At 44.3% G+C, this 17,550-nt stretch overlaps 1 protein-coding gene across 3 annotated transcripts in view; it reads right to left on the bottom strand.

Annotated features, from left to right (window-relative positions):
• Rfx4 (regulatory factor X4) overlaps positions 1-17,550 on the bottom strand; it is a 161,249-nt gene that overhangs the window by 60,487 nt on the left and 83,212 nt on the right. For 2 of the 3 annotated variants that reach the window (XM_058574262.1, XM_058574261.1), the window contains exons 5-8: positions 13,666-13,727; positions 9,735-9,948; positions 8,248-8,325; positions 1,856-2,019 (exon numbers count right to left, since the gene is read on the bottom strand). In XM_058574262.1, the coding sequence (XP_058430245.1) occupies positions 1,856-2,019; positions 8,248-8,325; positions 9,735-9,948; positions 13,666-13,727 (518 nt within the window). Of the gene's footprint in view, positions 1-1,855; positions 2,020-8,247; positions 8,326-9,734; positions 9,949-11,421; positions 11,653-13,665; positions 13,728-17,550 lie in introns of those variants that run through there. The other variant, XM_058574263.1, reaches the window with a different exon arrangement.

Below are 17,550 nucleotides of genomic sequence, written 5' to 3'. Positions count from 1 at the left end.
GAACATGGATAGAAATATCAGTAATATAGGATAAGAGGTTTAGAAATAGCCCCAAGTACATACAAAATTTACTATATGATAAAGGAAGCATCTCAAATAAGTAAAGAAAAAAATCTGAATAATTAATGGATGGTTTGACAAGAGAGCTACAGAAAAAATGTGAACTTGGGATTTCATATCTTATACCAGGATGCATTCTAAATTGAGCAAAAAAAATGAAAAATAAAACATTAAACCATAAAAGGATTGAGACAGGCCATGGAGAAATTATTTCACAAATGGAGCAGGAAAGACTTTTTAAACTATGACACAAAATCCAGATACTATAAAAACAACCCATAAACTCAAAATAATATAAACATAAATATATTTTTTCATATGGCACAAGGTGGGAATATTTGGGATTCTTTATCACATACAAGTGGTTAACATCCATAATAAATAAAGAGCTCCTAAATCAATATAAAAAACATCTGTCACAAAATAGGAAGTAGATAAGACCAGCGTTCACAGGAAAGAAAATATAAATAGCTCATAGATAAGAAGAGATACTCAAGAGAAATGAAAATCAAAACTTCACTAAGAAAAGTATCAGTCACATGTCCTTTGAACCAGGAACTTGGCCCTCTAGGAATATATACCCCACGCAGAGAAATGAATAATGGCTCCCAAATACATGTCCACCCAGAACCAGTGAAGGTGAACTTATTTGGAAAAGGCCTTTGCAGATGCAATTTATTTAAGGCTTTCCAGTTGATATCAGTCCAGATTAACCCATTGGGCCCTAAATCCAGTGACAAGTGTCTCTGCAGAGACAAAATGAATAGAATACATTTATGTTGTTTTAAACCACTCAGCTTGAGGTACTTTATTACAGCATCCACTGGAAATAAAAACACTCCACTGTGAAAAGAAGGTAGGTACAATGTCATTCCTCACAACATTGCCTGTGGTCTATGAGACTGGAAACATCTAGAGAACCAATTAAATTCAATATGGCGGAAGCATGTACAGTTGCAGAAAAGAAAAAAAAGCACTTTATAAACTGATGTGGAATAATTCTCTCTGAAACAGTCCCAACAAGAAACAGATGCCCCTCAAAATGGGAGGACTTATTTACAAGAGACAAGTCCTAGAGGTGTGGACAGGTGTAGGGGACTCTTGCAACCTGGAGCAAGGAGCAGCTGGGTTCTCACCAACCCCTGGGTCCAAAAGATGACGTGGAAGAGAGACTGCCTGAAAGGGAGTAAAGTTCTGGGGAAGGACATGGCCAGTAGAGGCAACCTCGCGGGGAGAGGGCCAAAGAATCTCCTGACTTCTTTGTCCTTCCCTCCCTGGGAGGAGCCCATGGGGCAGTCCAAGTGGTCAGCACCCCAGGCAGAGGGCAGCATGGAGTGTGATGGATAATGAATCTATGGGGCCCCTGTAAGCTGTCCAGCATACTTTCCAAGCTGAGGTTATTTTGTTTTATAACAAGGCACGCAACAGTCTGTGCAGTGTTACCAAAAAAGAAAAATATAGTATGCGTTGGTTACATGAGCATAGCAGGTTAGGATGGATCCCCCAAGATGATGATTGGCTTTGATGCTCTAGGGAGTGATGGGGTTGTCTGGGAACAGGAGGAGGCAGGGGAGAGACTTTTCACTGTATACCAAACTCTTACCTTTGGAATTCTGAACCACACAAATGGTTCAAATATAAACATTATGTTCAAAAATATGAACTTTAATTTTCAAAAATTCAGTGTTAATGATCTTGCCAGGGGACAGTACATGATTTTAATCAATAAAAGAGAAGCAGGAGTAATCAGTGCCAGGGATCCTCCACAAGGGGAGATGAGAACACGCGTGCCCACCTGTCGGGTAACGCCTGCAGCACAGTGGGCATCAGCACCCCGGAGATAGCTTTGTAGAGGATGGAGTCACACACGCCGACGATGTTCACCACCGTGGAGGAGCCCAGCACGGGCAGCATGTGGGGTGGCATTCCTTGCCAAAAGTGCAGAAGGAAACTTTGAACCTGTATCGACCCAGAGAGAAAACCATGAGTTTAGATGGGGCTGTCTGGGAGAGCCCTGGGACTCTGCCAAGGCAGCCCAGTCTGCAGCGCTGTCATCTACCTCCCCTGCAGCAGCCTGGTGTGATGTAGGGAGCCCCTCCCGCCCCAGGCCATCCCTGCGCATGTGTGTGGCATCTGCACTACTGGACAGACAGCCTGAGGTCTCCTCTGCCCTGAAGAGGGAAGCACATTAACCCACTGGCCCTTTGGACCTTCTAATGCTTTTCAATGTCTGAGAAGTGTTTAAGGAAGGGAGGGTGGGGTATTGGTTTTTAAAAGGTCACATCATGAGTACTCCTTATTCTTGAGACCACTGCTTCAGGGGACAGAGGGGGGGAGGGAAAGATGTGGGAGTTGCAGGTACTGGGAGTGTAGCCAAAGGGAAGAGAGTAAGGGCCACATGCACAATTCAAATCCATGCGCCCAAAACAAGGTCAAGTGCAGGGACTTTTCACATCCCATATCTTCCTTTTCCCAAAGAGCCCAGCCAGTTGATGCCCAGATGGAATGGCAGGTGGTGACATCTGGGCAGAAAGCTACATGGGCCATGAAACATGCTGATCAGCTTTTTCACGTTATTCCCTAGACCATTAGCACTGAGCAGGAATACAGCAGGCACTCAAAATGGAATTCTGATTATTGTGACCATAGCAGGAGTTCAAGCCTTGTGTTGGTGGACAGATGGTGGAGTGTATGTCCAAAGCGAGAACCCCTTGGTGCTCCCCCACCAACATCTTTCAACATGTGAGCTCAGAAACAGGATAGAATAGGGGGTCAGGGGTGGAGATAAGGTAAGGGAATTGGAGGGAAATGGACCATGGTGAACTCATGTGTGTAACAAATACCCCCCAAGTATCCAGGATTTAGTTGACATTGAGGAGCAGTCCATCCTAAAGTTGGGGAACAAAGAATTCTGAATTTTTAAAATTCGAATGGGCCCAACTTGGTTTCTGGACCACATGTATCCTTTTTTCCCCCTCAGATGGACAGTCTTGAACCCCACATGTAGCATTTTACATGTTCCTGTTTCCCCAAATCAATCCTGATCAATGTGGGAGCTACTTCGGTACTTTGGGGCTGGTGTTCTTGCCATCAGCCTTCCTTACTGAGTGCCTCCTCTGTGCCAGGTGTTCTGCATAGCTCCTCTCTTGTAATATGGTGATACTATAGCTGAGAAGCTTTACTCCCACACCCAGAGTCACTAAGCCTCTGTCTCGGTCCTTCCACCAATCGGTCTCCTGGATGATTTGTTGTTTTTTGTGGTAACTGGGCTTATACCCTATTTCTAAGGCCATGTCTCTCCCCGGGCTGCTGTCCACTTCCCAAACTTTTATCCTGGAATCCTACAGCATCCTTTTGGCCTCTTCTAGGAGGAGGCTCTTGCTTTCTTCTCACCAGGGAGAGGGGGACTCTGCTTGACTCCAGCCCAGAGGTCTGAGCACGGCCTCCTGTGGACAGACTTTCCCCGTGTAAGCTCTGGATAAGGAGCTGGGGGAAAGGAAAGACCCCTCTGACTTCCTGGGAGAAAATGCTCATTTCCAAAAGCATGACCAAAGCAATGAATGAAGTCAGATGTTTAAGTTGTAAGCCTTAAGTTATAGCCTGATTTATTCCATGACAATTAAAATATTGCCAAGTTTTCAGCCAGATAGAAAATTAAAACAAAATCTGGATGAGCAAAGAATGACTTACAGGGTTCTAATCCTGGCTCCACTAACAACTAGGGGTATAATATCCCTAAGCATCAGTTTCCTTATCTGTGAAATGAGGACACTAGTGGTATTTACTACATAGGTTTGGCAAAGATTCATATAAAGTACTTATTGCAGGCTTCATACAGCATAGGTGTTTAGTAAAGGTTAGCTGCTATTATTGCTGTTGTTTACATTAACAGAGGCACCGCCACTACGAAGCCCATGAAATCAGTGTACACTTGCCCAAGTGTTCAGGGTACCCCTGCCTTCAGTCTGTGAGTGTCACCAAGCCAGGATTCCCCATGGTGGCTTTGCTCACCTCTCAAGGTTCTTATTCTATTATTTGAGATATCTGATGGCTGACCATTGGCCCAGCCTGGGGCTGAAGATGGCCACCATCTTGGACAAGGTACTCACCCTCCAAAGGACCCTCCTCTGTCCTGCTCCCAGCTCATGCCTGCTCCTCCCACTCTGAGTAAGAAGCTCTGTTTGGTTGATCCCTAAGAGTTGGTAGATTCTAAATGCATCTGCCTTACTTGGCTCCCCTTGCAATGTAGCCCTATCTATCTATATCTCTATATCCGTCTCCATATATGCAGTCAGTTTCTAGCAAAGAGTCTGGAAAAGATCATCTGTTGTGTAGAGTAAAACAAATCTGTGGGAAACCAGTGTCTTTAGCAGGCATCTGTTTCAAACTGGTTCAGACTACATGGGGAGCCCTGATGACTCCCCAGTTTCCTGATGGTTTTGTAGAAAGGCTGTCATCCCATTGAGACCTCCCTCCCTATCTGATTTAGGCCATTTATTATTGATCAGTGTTCTGGTTCCTCTGGGTGAGAAGGAAGAGGAAGGAGGAAAAAAAGAGTATAAAGCTCAAGAACTGAGACCTAGAGGTAAGGCATGACATGGACAGACACAGTGTTCTCTTCAGGAGAGAGACAGGACCTGACCTCCTGGCAGACTGGAGAGCAAGGGGAGGAACAGGCAAGAATCGGGGCTTATGGCTTCAGCAGCTGCAGCTGATGGAGGGTGGTGAGGATCTAAAATTTGGGGAAAACAGATTTGGGGCAGGAAATTAAGAGCTCAAATTTGGCCGTGTGCATTTAAGTTCATTATCTGTGCTCAGGACATATAGGAGATAGCAGCTTTTCTAATGTGGAGAAAATGATCATTAATAATGTTACATAAAATGCCTGGCATTGTAGGCATTTAACGCATGAAGTATATGTCTAATAAGACAAGTTCTTATTAGGTTCTAATAAGAACCTAATTCTGATAGGTTCTCCAAATTCCTTGCAAGCACTATTAGTGAAAGGGAATAATTGAAAAAGATTATTTAATGTAAAATTTCTGGGTTATCTGTTTCAAGCTCCTAAATTCTCAGCTCTTTTTCCCTTCATCCAAAAAAGTATCAGGAGATTTTCTTAAGAATACCTAAGCAAATTTTCTATTTCTATTCCAGGTCCATGTTTAGTTTATTGCTTACACATTGGCTGCTTGCAGAGACACATCTGAAGGCTGGTAACTGGGGCACTTAGTTGCCACAGGATTGAAAAGATCTCATGAAAGTAATAACCACCCTAAATACCTACCATTTATTATTTTCTGGCACAAAATAAGACTCCTCATACATACAATTTCATATATATCCCATGTATTTTACTATGAGGTAGGTATAATTATTATCTCCATTTTTTTCAACAACAGACGTTGAGACTCAGGGTAATTACTTTGCTCATGGCCACAGGCTAATAAATAAATGGTGGATTTGAGTGGTGGGCTCAACACAGCGCTGTGGGAATGTTACAGCTCGCTGTGCAATACTGTCTGGAGAAGACTTTACAGGGAGTCCCCTTCATACAAATTTATGTTCTTTCATCTTTTATATCCACTCGCCCGCCCACCCATCCATCCACCAATCTACTCCCTGAGGCACCCCAAAAAATATGTCCTGAGAGTGTGCCTGGCCATTACCGAAGGAAAACAGGCAAGTTTTGTGCCCTCAGGGCTTATGATGTGGTAGAAGAAGCAAACAATAAGCAAGCAAACAAATAAGACAATTTAGGATTGTAGTACTAAGTTGTAATCTTGATCAATATCAAAGATTTTGAAGATTCAAACAAAAATAAGGCCAAGGTGTGCCAGAGACACCCAGAGTCCATTTGCCACTGACTTTTCTACATTGAAGGAGAAAGTTGTGTTCCTCAAAGGTAAAGTAACCCCCTCCTCCTCCACTTTTGTGGTTGCGTACAATGAATCATGTCTTGATCAGCCAATATCCCTGCCAGGGAAGCCGAATGGACTTCAGACTAAAGGTGTCAGGTGACAAAGGGCGAGTCTCTCAATTTTGGGGGGTTGCATCTAATAAGCATTTCTATGACCATTCACAGTTCATAAAGAGTTTTTAACTGGTCATGCTATTTTTATCTTCATTTCTAAGACAGGAACTGAGGCTTTTAAGGCAGAGCCAGGTTTTTTAGCCAAGCCTGGGACTCCGAGTGTGGTGCTTTTCCTGTAGGGCCACTCACTGGACCACTCACTGCATGTCCTGCATCCTGACAGCTAGCTTGCATGCCTTGATGCTCTCTAGGCTGTGTCTCGCACATCTCTCTAAAGGTTTGTGTAGCAACACTGGGTGCTCAGTAAGGGTTGAAATTAGGGGAATGGAAGTGAAATGAGATGCTGAGAGTGAGTTTTGAGTTAAATAAAGCTGCTTGGGAACATGAGAGAGGACTGTGGAGGGACAGCTATCCATTATAGGTTGGAGTCTTTTTTCCATATTGTGTAAACTGCTGCCCAGAGATGAGTCACCCTGCCTCCCATCCCCAGGTGTGTCAAGATGGGATCATGGGACCAGCTCTTGCCAATCACACAACAGTAATGGTAATGTGTTTTGTTTTTGAGTTGATAAGGGAGTATTATACCTTTCCTATAGTTTTTTTTTTTCCCCTCTCTCATCAGCTGAATAATAGAACTCTAAGGCTCTGGGATGGGCTATAGCCATAAGATGGAAGAAACCTCGGTTCCTAAACCACCCCCAGAAAACAGCCTTACAACTGAGATCATTCACATTGGATTTGACATGAGGAACAAATTTCCAATCAGTTCAGATTGAGGGTTATTTGTTGTACAGCAAAGCATTGTCTTAACCAATCATGATTCATCATTTGCCCGGATCTCAGTGATCTGTGGAACATAAGACATAGCCAAACCACAGTTTAAGAGAAAGCAGCCATTTTTCTTTCTTAAAAAAATTCCACCAAAATGGTCGCTCAAGTAATTTGGAGATTTTAAAGGACATTTTAGGAATCTAGCCAAGAGGAGGAAGATGAGTACTTCTCTACCAACAAACACTTCTGTTTTTCGGAGCTGAGTCTCTGAGTCGGGTAACAGTGAGTATGAGTGCTCAATAAACACCTGCTACCTTGAGGCACAGCTGTGGAAAGGCAGGAAAATACGGGCAAAGAGCCTGTGTACCTTACACCATCTTCACATCCCTCCTCCATAGGACTCCCCATCCCACAAAACACAAAAGGAATCTCCAACGTATTTTCTACCAATAACTACTGATTTTTACAGCTTTTTTCACTCCTACATTATCTTCCCTCAAATTAAATGTTTATATCCAATTCTAGGGTTATGTTATTGCTCTTTTTGCCTGAAATGTATTTCTTCAAACAGCAAGGGCTCCAGCTAAGAGGGTAAAATTTGTGGCTTCTTGCCATCCCTCTGGAAGGCTTTTTGGGATGGCATTTTAGGCATCAGGATTTTATTGTCGATGTGGTTATATAATAGGTGCCTCCATCCTTTCCACTTCCTCCTCTCTATTTTTTATTTAATTGTAAAAATGAAATGGAATGCTTACATTTTTGTGTTTAAAGATGGCCCTATAGGCAGGATTTGATGGGAATGTGGATCAGACCTTTAGAGGTAACCAGCAACTAAAATGTAGATGGCTGGCTGGGGATGTGGCTCAAGCGGTAGCACGCTCTCCTGGCATGCGTGCGGCCCCGGTTGGATCCTCAGCACCACATACAAACAAAGATGTTGTGTCCACCAGAAACCAAAAAATAAATATTAAAAAAATAAATAAACAAATAAAATAAAATGTAGATGGCCAGCAAAGTAGATGGCCTCAGGAAAAGGCTAAATCCAAAGTATAAGAACTCTTTTCTTATTTTTCAGAATCTGTAATTCTGGGTATACTGAGATTCAGGCAAAATGGTCTTCCCAGTGTGCCAATATGGCAGGACATGGTTCACTAGTTAAATCAAGGAAAACCCATGTCACCTGCTATGCACATATAAGCTCTGTAAAATGGGAATAATAATAGCATCTGCTTTGTAGGGTCCCTGTGAGGACTAGGGGAGCCAATGGGGGTCAAATGCTTCTAGACACCAGGCCCAGCATCTGGCAGAAGCTCATGAAGTAGGAGCTAGTGTCAAGTATAATATTTTAATACAGAGTATTCACAGCTCAACACTTGTTGACCTACCTCATCAAAGTTGGCTCTTATTACAGTGTCCAGTATTCTCTGACAGTGTGTTCTGTACATCATAATAAAGGTAGAAACCTGCAGGGCGGGTGGAGGATCAACAACAAAGGCAGACATTAATACACATCGTGGCTGCCCTTGGAATTTCAGGGTTTAAGTTCATTCGTTCCCTGTTGGAGGGACTGGTTTCCCTAGGTGGTGTGCTCGGGCCCCAACCCCCTGCTCTGGGCTCACATGGCACTGAAGTGTGCATCTCTATCAGGGCATCACCCCGAGATACAGAAAGCCCTGGTTCCTCTCACTGCCCCCATTGTCCACCCTGAGTCTGCAGGCTCTAGGAAAATAAAAATGGCATGTTACCCATGCTCCTGGACCCAGGGCCTAGCACAGTGTCCAGCACATAGAACTCAGTGGGGCTTGTTGAACCAAATTCTCCTCATTGGATAAATTACTGAAAAACTAAAACCCAATGTGTATTTATAAGAAGTACTTCTGCTAAAATCACCATAAGAAATTTGGAAATTCTTTTGAAATCTACTCAGTAAAAAACAAAACAAAACAAAACAACAACAACAATCATCTCCCCTTCCATTCATTTAGGGACCTTACCATGGTGCAATTAGTTTGTTGACCAAAAAAACAAATTTGACAAAAAATATTTATCTAGTTCTTAGATTTAAAAAGTCCTTTATAGATATGTTCTTTTTCTTCATTTAATAATATAGACATGCATTTTATATAAATTAAATTTTCTTAAGCAGGCATCTATCTTCTTGCTAGTCTATAAGCTTCTTGGAAATAGAACTTGGGTCCCTTCCTGCTCCTGGAGTGACCTGTAGGCTTAGTAGAAGCTAGATGCATGTTGGGGTCCTGGCATGTTAGAGACGTGGTGCTCCCAGAAAACCTCCCCAGGCTAGTTTCTCTAGTTGCTGGCCCCCAAATACCCTGTGATCAGAACTTTCTGATTTACTCTATCCATATAATCTTTATTGTCTATAAGCTTTTATCAAATCCCCCATAGCACATGGGAAAAAGAGCTTGATTCTGTGGAAAAGCAATCCACAGGAGAGGGCTTTTCCCTTGTGAAATGAGACAGCATAATGTTTTGGGACAGTTGTGTAGGAGGGTGGATAGGTAGATGATAGAGTTGAGAAGATGAGAGAGAGACGTGGAGATAGAGGATGAGAAAGGTAGGCAGTAGATAGGTCAGAGTAAACGTTAAAATTTTAGAATGGTTTTGGATTTACAGAAAAGTTGTAAAAATAATATGGGGAGTTCCCACAGACCTCACACCCAGTTGTCCTTATTGTACATGACTCTGTACACTTGTCCCAACTAAGAAACGAGTACTGATACATTATTACTAACAAAATTGCTATGTTATTTAAAGTCACTGTTTTGCAATGTAAGTGTGTGTGTGTGTGTGTGTGTGTGTGTGTAAGAGAGAGAGAGCCACCCACTCCGGCTACCCCTTCAGGTGTGGTTACCTTCTCCTCAGGCAGGCTGGCTGGCAGATTTAGATCTTTGACATTTGGAAACTCTGGCAGCAACGTTCCAAGTTTGGACCGGGGTGAATATGCCACTGTCTGTTTGCTCACTTCTTTCTTGCCCGTCTCGCTCACCCAGGCGGCTCCTTTCTTGGAATACATCACATCATAATATTGGGAGCTTTCCTTCACCGCAATGCCGTAGTAATGGTACCTGGGCCACAAAGAGACAGAGGGGGGCCCGCATGCACTATAATTAGCTGGGGTTTTCTGAATTGGTGCTGGTGGTGGGGTTCACCCAAGGCCAAGGTGGCTCCCCAGGGCTGGAAGTGTTAACTCTCCTATAAGGCTTGATATCTCTTGAAAACTAGAATTAAACCAAAGTTCCATGTTGCCAGCCATCAATCAGGCAGGTAAAAATAACCAAAATTGCCTCCTACAGAAAATGTTAAGTCAAATACTTTGCAAAGCAGAGTGGGGATGAAATTTTTCCATTTGTACTTGATCTCTTACATCTACTGCATATGATTCCAGGGGCACAGCACTTGGTGTCCCCCTCTGTGGGGACCCAAATGGCAGGATGTGTTTATGACTGCTAACTGCATTCCAACAAAAATTCATCTGGCCTATGATTGTGTTAATAAAAAAAAAATGACAGTCTCACAGAACTGTATTTTTTAAAAAGATAAATCCCATGCTTCAGTTGACATCGAATGTCGAAAAAAGACCAGAACTTTTTATTAACTCAAAATGAGCTTAATAATAGTCATGTTTTCCTCAAAACCAATAAGGGTTGGCAGCTATGCTTTGTTTGGATGTCAGCCACATCTATGAATACCTGCTACTACTGAATACTTTGCAAAGTGCTTTACATACATTGATTTGTAAATAACCCTATGAAATGAGGACTATTATTGTTTTTCTAAAGACAAGACAATGCAATTTGCTCAGGGACCTAGAGCCATTTGGGACAAGAACATGTTCTTTACTACAGGTCTGTTTGACTATAAAGTCATTATTTTACATTAGCAGAAACAGCACAGTAATATTTTAAACTTTGAGATGTGTCAGGATCTCTTAGGGAGATTAGCAAAAATTGAAATTTTTAGACCCCCTTCCTGGGACCTACTGATTTGGAACATCTGTGAACAGGGCCCAAGAATCAGCACTGTAACAAGCACGACCCTGAAGCATATCAGGGTAATCTCTGGTACTAAGGGATGAACTTACTTAATCTTACTAAGTCCCCAGAAGACTGGAACCAATTACTACCCCTACTTTACAGACTAGGCAAGTAAGGTCCAGAGAATTTAAGTCACAACCCCAAGGTCCCCCAGTGAATTAGTCGGAGAGGCAGGATTTGAACCTCTATAAAGTGCTTTTAACCACTAAACCAGGGATCCTCAAACTTGACTAACAGTAAGACTCCTGCTCCTCCTGCTCCCAAGATTCCAGGTTAGTAAGTCTGGATTTTCACAGTCCCGGGCTACACCAGCCTGAGGCCCTCAGGGACCTTGCTTTCAGAAACACTGCACAACATATTCACTACTTTTTTCTACCCATGGATATGTGGTGACAGTCACAAGATAGTGAACCGAGAGGCACTTGGATGAACCAGAAAGGTTCTCACAGGGAAGGAGGAGCTAAACACAGAACCTTCCCTTCCCAACCCCATTACTTCTAGTACCATTCTGTGATGTTTCTGCTGAGTGGGCACCTCGCCTCTATCTGAATGCCTCCTGGGACGAAGAACTCGGGCCCTCCAAAGGCGGCCCAGTTCATCTTAAGCCGATATAGTTATCAGAAAGTTCTTTGTGTTGAGCTGATATCTGCCGTCTGTGTCTTCTACTGCCCAACTGTCACGTAACTGCCTTTCCATCAGAGGCACTCCTTGGGGGAGGGGCTAGTTCCGGTGGCTCCAGAATCACCCTTCCGTGGGAAGGCAGTTAGGACAAGCCTCCCTCACTTAAAGAAGTTCCCCTTTATAACTTAAGGTCATGTGTGTCTATCTCTATGTCTGTATTTATCTATACACATAGTTATCGTATGTCTAGACCAGACCACTTCTTGATTAATCAGCAGGTATGTTGCTAAACTTGGCAACCACAATAAAGCTCTTGGTCCCTTCTCAGCTTTTCTATTTTGGTTCTGAAGGGCACATCAACACTCCTCACTGGCCACCCCCCCACGTTTCTTCAATCAAGGTGGATTTGCTGGGGGAGAGCTTTTCATTGACTTTCCAGGGGCTGCCAGGGTGGAGGTAGACCTGGGAGGATCCTTCTGGAGAGGATACAATATGCTTGAGTATACAATTTTATAAGGAGGATGTTGTCCCATTTGCCAACCCACAGGTTAAAGAAAAAGAAAACAAAAACATGTTCTTACATGAAAACAGAAAGGAACTTTCTCCAAGTTTATGCAGGATGGGAAACCTTCTGTTCTTTTTGACCATCTTCTCTCTGACTTTACTATCTATCTTTACTATTTCTACTCTTCTTGGAAATGGGGACAATGTATTATTGGACCAGTGACTCTTTAAAGACCCCAGTTGGACAAAAATCATCATTTTCATTCATTCGACACCCACCCCTCCATCCATCCATCAGTCCACTCTTCTGTTTCAACCAACATTTCTGTATCTTCTACAATGTGTTCACCAGCAAATAATGATGGAAGAACTTGACTACTGTACTGCATAAGCTCATCAAGGTTGAAAACTTTAAACAGATACCACAAATTTATTCTTTAGAGTAATCACCTTGGAAAATGGTTAGGAATTTATTTCAAGATGTCCTTTGCTCAAAATTTTTCTGGCAGTCCCTTTAGAGTTTGCCCCGACAGCTTCTGAGCCACACAAAAAAAGTTAGTCTCATTATTCTCAGAACTTTACCCAAAACGGGGTTTTCCCCAGTTTGATCATCCATTTGCTTTCCCTAATGTTTCCAAAGTCAAACCCCCTACCCCTCGTTGAAGGATAAGAACGTGTTTGCTGCCAGGAGTGGGGGTTTTGCATAAGGTGACAATATGGGCATGCTTTTGAAACACCCTCAGAAAGAAGGCCTACAAGTCCTATATGGTTGTTTAAAAAAAAAAAAATTGTTGAGGGTTTCATAGCTCACTCTGCTGACCTGCTCACTCCATGCTAAGGCACCCTCTAGTGGAGTCCCAATGAACATTAGCATAACAAAGAAAGCTGCTTAACTCAGGGTCAGCCAAACCCCCAGGGCCCCTGTCCTTTCCATGGAATACCTATTAACTTCCAACAATTTTTGAAACATCCTTGAGGGAAGTCCTGTGCTGTGGATTTCTGAGCAGGTAGAGATCCCCTTCTCTCTGACACACCTGGGAGACAGGTATCCTGTGGTGGCCTCCTCAGGTCTTCCCTAAGCATCACCTCCCCAGGAAGCCCTCCCCATTTTGTTGGAAATCCAGTTCTCTTTTTCTTGTCTGTCTTGCCCACCAGAATGTCCCCAGTACCTAGCACAAGGATATCGTCCCTGGTGTACCACAGGCCATTTGGACCAGCCAGAGCATCCTGTGGGGTTAGTACCCACCCATTGCTCCTCTGGCCTGCTAGATCCTATCAGAGCAGAGCTTGCTCAGCAAAAGCAGTCCGAGGAATCTGGAGTTAGTCCAAGAAGCCACAAGGTGCTCCTTGAAATGATGTCCAGCCTATTTGACAAAAAATATCCTTTAAGACAGGGTGGCACAAAATCAGATTCCATCGAACAGCTGGGCCCAAGGGGTTCCAAGCTGCTAAAGGGTTTCTCTCCCAGTGGTCCTGAGAGAGGGGAGCCACTGTCCTAAAGCTCCTCCGTGTTCCCTCTGGGCACAGGCCTGCAGACAGAGGTCAGGATGAGCAGCCTGGCGTCCGGCCTAGCTCCAGGCCCAGAGAGGCCCTTCTGTGGGCGGCAGAGCAGTGAGTGCTTACTTTGACTGTCCTCGGGTCCCGAGTCTTCTGGTGGTCAGCTGAGGAAACTGCTGCCTTATGATCTGTAAGTCAACACAAGAATCAGTTACCCACAGGCTGAAGTTGGGGCACAGTGACTGAGTTTTTTACAAATGACAATCATATGAAGGGAAGAAGACAGGTTCTTGTTGCCATGACTTGTTAGGAGTCTGTGGAACCCTGGAGGAGACAGGGCTGGGGAGACAAAGGGGAGCTCCCGGATGGTGGTGGGCTCCGATCCTGAGAGCCTCTCACCTGGCCCCTCTGTGCTGCACTCCGTCCTACTCAACATAGAAGAGCATTCTAGACCACTAGAACATCCACTCCCCCACTCAAAACCCTCTGTCACACCTGAAACCAAAACCCACACTCAGCCTCTGTGATGGCCCTGCCCCCACCTTGCTCCCCTCTGGCTTTTCTCTCCTGCAGTACCACCCAGATTCCCTCCAGCTGGCTCCTTATCTCAAACCTTTCAGAATTTTGGGCACTGTCATGCCCACAGGCCTTTTGGACAAGCCAGTTTTGAGCAGCACAGCCCCATCCCTGGCCACCACTGGGCCCTGACTTACGTCTTCTTATCACTTAGCACCATCTAGAATTACCTTGCACACTAAGCTTGTGTCTCTTCCTACTTGAATGCAAGGTCCATGAGAGCAGGTCCATGACAGTCAGGACCTTGCACAGGGCTTGGCACATGGAAGAGCTTGATTCATATTTGTGAATGAAGGATAGAACCTCTGATCCCTGCCAGGACCATCCTTGACCTGTCTGCAGACGAGGGATGGTAACCGCCATGGCCCAGGACAAAAACAGATTCACAGGCAACCTGGAGCAAAGTCCATCGCCTCGCTGGAAACACAATCAGGGGCCTCTTTCTGGGTTCTGAGATGATGTTCATGGACAGCCAGTACAAAGGAGGGGCTGTGTGTAAGAATTGTGCATTTGGACTTACCGGATCAGGATCAGGTCAGAGCTCAGTATTTTTTAGGCTAGATGCCCTTTGGCAACTTCACATGCAAATGACTTACTTTCCCTATTTGTGAAATGGGAATGATAAGAACCTTTCCCTTAGAGAACACTTGTAAAAATTTAAAAAGTAAATGTGTGTAAATAATTTGCAGCAGAGCCTAGCACTTAGTAAATACTCCGTGTTATCCATCATTACCACTGACTATTCTGATGACTCATATCCTTCTAATTCCATGGACTTGACTTTTCAAGTCTAACTGAATTCTCCCAGGGCCTCTTCCCTTTTAGCTCAGCACTGAGCAGACATGCATGGTCAGAGAGCAGCCTGGCACTGCCCTCCCCGGGAAGAGAGGCTGTAGTTGATTTCCCTCTGGTAGGACATAAACCTCGAGTGCTTTCTCCAGAGATGGGGATGAATCTCTCTCCCTCCATTCACACCATCTTTCCCCCATGCCTGTACTCTTACTGACTGATTTACTCACTCACTCAATGGACAGATACTGGGATCCTGAGAGCTGTTTGAACTTGAACATACTACTCCACCTCTCTCTGCCTTCGTTTCCTCCTGTGATATCCAAGGATTCAGGAGTTATGAAGTTATGAAGTTACCCTATCTGGGGGGGACAGGTGATGGTGCCCCCTAAGTGACTTGGCCTTTGTGTGATGGAAAAGATGTGGCCAAAGGAAAAAGGAACTGAGAATCCAGAGTGGGTGGCATGAAGATGACCTATGTTGGGAGCTGACCATCTTCACTGCAGAGAATGGGTGGGACAGCAATTCCTCATCCGAAAATGGATGAAAAAGATCACAGGATGTTTAGAGAAGCTAATGTGATGACATCACAAAGCCACTTCTGGAAGTAAAAAAGAAAAGAACTTTAAAAATATTCTGGTGATAAAGCATTATATCACGAGTGATAGCATCCTGAAAGTGAACAAAAGATTCAATCTGTTCTGCGCCTTCTGTGAGGGTGTGACTTTCTTAGTGACATATCCCAGTATCTTTCACACTAACTCTTGTTAAACTAAGGACCTGGGCTTTTCTCTTCCTCTATGTCCCTCCCAGATTGTTGCGCCCTGAAAAAAAAATGCAATATTAAAGATGGGCTGATGAGAGCCTTCTTGAAACCCTTGGCCCCCACGTGTGGTCTAGGAGCTCATTGAGGCTCAGCGGCCCCATCACGCTGGGCTAAGGGATGGCCAAAGTCTCTAGACCCTCATCACGGGACAGGTTTCAGAATGAGGATCTGACGCGCTGCTCATGAAGATGCTGGTGTAGATAGAGGGGACACAAGAAAAGCGTCAAAGTGGAGCTGGGAGTTCTTCCTGTTGGTTAGAAACGTGATGATTTGGGTTCTGAGTTTCCCAACCATCCATGCAGGGAAGGCAAAAGAATAGAATTTTAAGAGTCCCAGTTTTAACAAGGGGAGCGCATGCTAGGTGCTGAGCTGTGCTTTCCTTATGCTCAGCCCTGGGAGGTTTCTCCTAGGCAAACGGGCACAGCAGTGAGGCACCAGGTTGGACCCTCTGATGTTGGCGGACATGGTGAAAAGGTCAAAGCTGGGAGTGCTCAGGTTGCTGAAGACAATACTTGTTAGTACTGCCCCTCCTGAAGGCATTTTTACAAAATATATAAAGAGCCCCAAAATACTCATAAGAAACTCATCTAAAAGGAAGGAAAAAACCAAGCGTGGGGCTACTAACGAGTGTGGAAAATTAGCAACAATATAAATGTCCAATGACGGAATGGCTAACTACAGGACAGCACATGCACTCAACAGAACTCACGTGCCATTAGAAATGACGGCAACAGAACCATCAGGCTGTGAAAAAATGCTATGGCAAAATACTGAGTGAAACAGCAGACCTGCGCCATGTTATGCTGTGGTTGTGCTTCATGTACAAATGTAGGAACACACAAGGAGAAATGAAAATGGGCATTTGTTAAGGTAGTGGGATTGTGGGTAGAACAACATATTGGATGATATTTGTGTACCAAGTCAACTTTCTATGCAAATGGAAAGGCATTTTCTTATTAGAAATATTCGTAACTGAAAAAGGAAGTTCAAGAAAATCTTGAAAGCAGCACGAAAATCTACCAACATGCTACAGTGCTAGTTTTTCTTGTCTTTTTCTCTTTAAAAAGTAAATCACTCCCCATTCCCTGCAAATCAGCTGTAAATAATAAAAGAAAGCAGCATTGTTGTGCTTGGTTGCTAAGTCTTATTATTACTTGATTTAAGAGACTGGGCTGGGTTCTGAGGTCCTCCAAAGTGTTTATTTGAATGGTCTCCCACACAACATCCTCCAAACACACAGGCAGAGCCCCGATGCCTGCCCGAGGCCAAGGGACCAAGGGCTGCAGCTCTGGCCCACTGAGAAGTGGGGACGGGTCTTCTGGGGCCATTCGTTCCACTTTTGTGAGTTGACACTGCACACAAGCGATGCATTTATGATTCTTGGCACTGTCATGACGTGGGACTGGGAATTCACTGACCAATTTTATCTGTGATTAAACCTGTGCCAGGGTTTTCACTTATTCCTTTTGAATAGTATCCATGCAAGCAGTTTGCATCTTTGTGACCAGCATCACCTGCTGAGTCACCCAAGACAGGCTCCTAACCCTGCTTAACCCGATGATGTCCCTTTGGTCCTGCCTTCCAGACATCTCCTGTGCCCGGCAGCTTCTGACTGCTTCTCCATTCCCGACCCCCACCCCATCCTCCCACTGGCTGCCCTGCCTCCATTCTTGCTACCTCACCAGCAGACTCTGTCTAAAGGGCAAATGCGATCAACTCATTTCTTTGTTGGAGGTGCTAGGTGCCTTCTCTCAGCCTGCTCTGGATAAAATCCAGGCCCCGCAGGCTGCTCCACGAGGCCTCTTCCTGCTCAAGTCCCC

This window comes from Marmota monax, unplaced genomic scaffold (assembly GCF_021218885.2).
Source record: "Marmota monax isolate L192 unplaced genomic scaffold, Marmota_monax_Labrador192_F-V1.1 WCK01_AAM20220418_F8-fsc00051, whole genome shotgun sequence".
Classification (NCBI taxonomy): domain Eukaryota; kingdom Metazoa; phylum Chordata; class Mammalia; order Rodentia; family Sciuridae; genus Marmota; species Marmota monax.
Note: the sequence above shows the minus strand (reverse complement) of the source record. Positions and strands in the feature narration are given on the sequence as shown.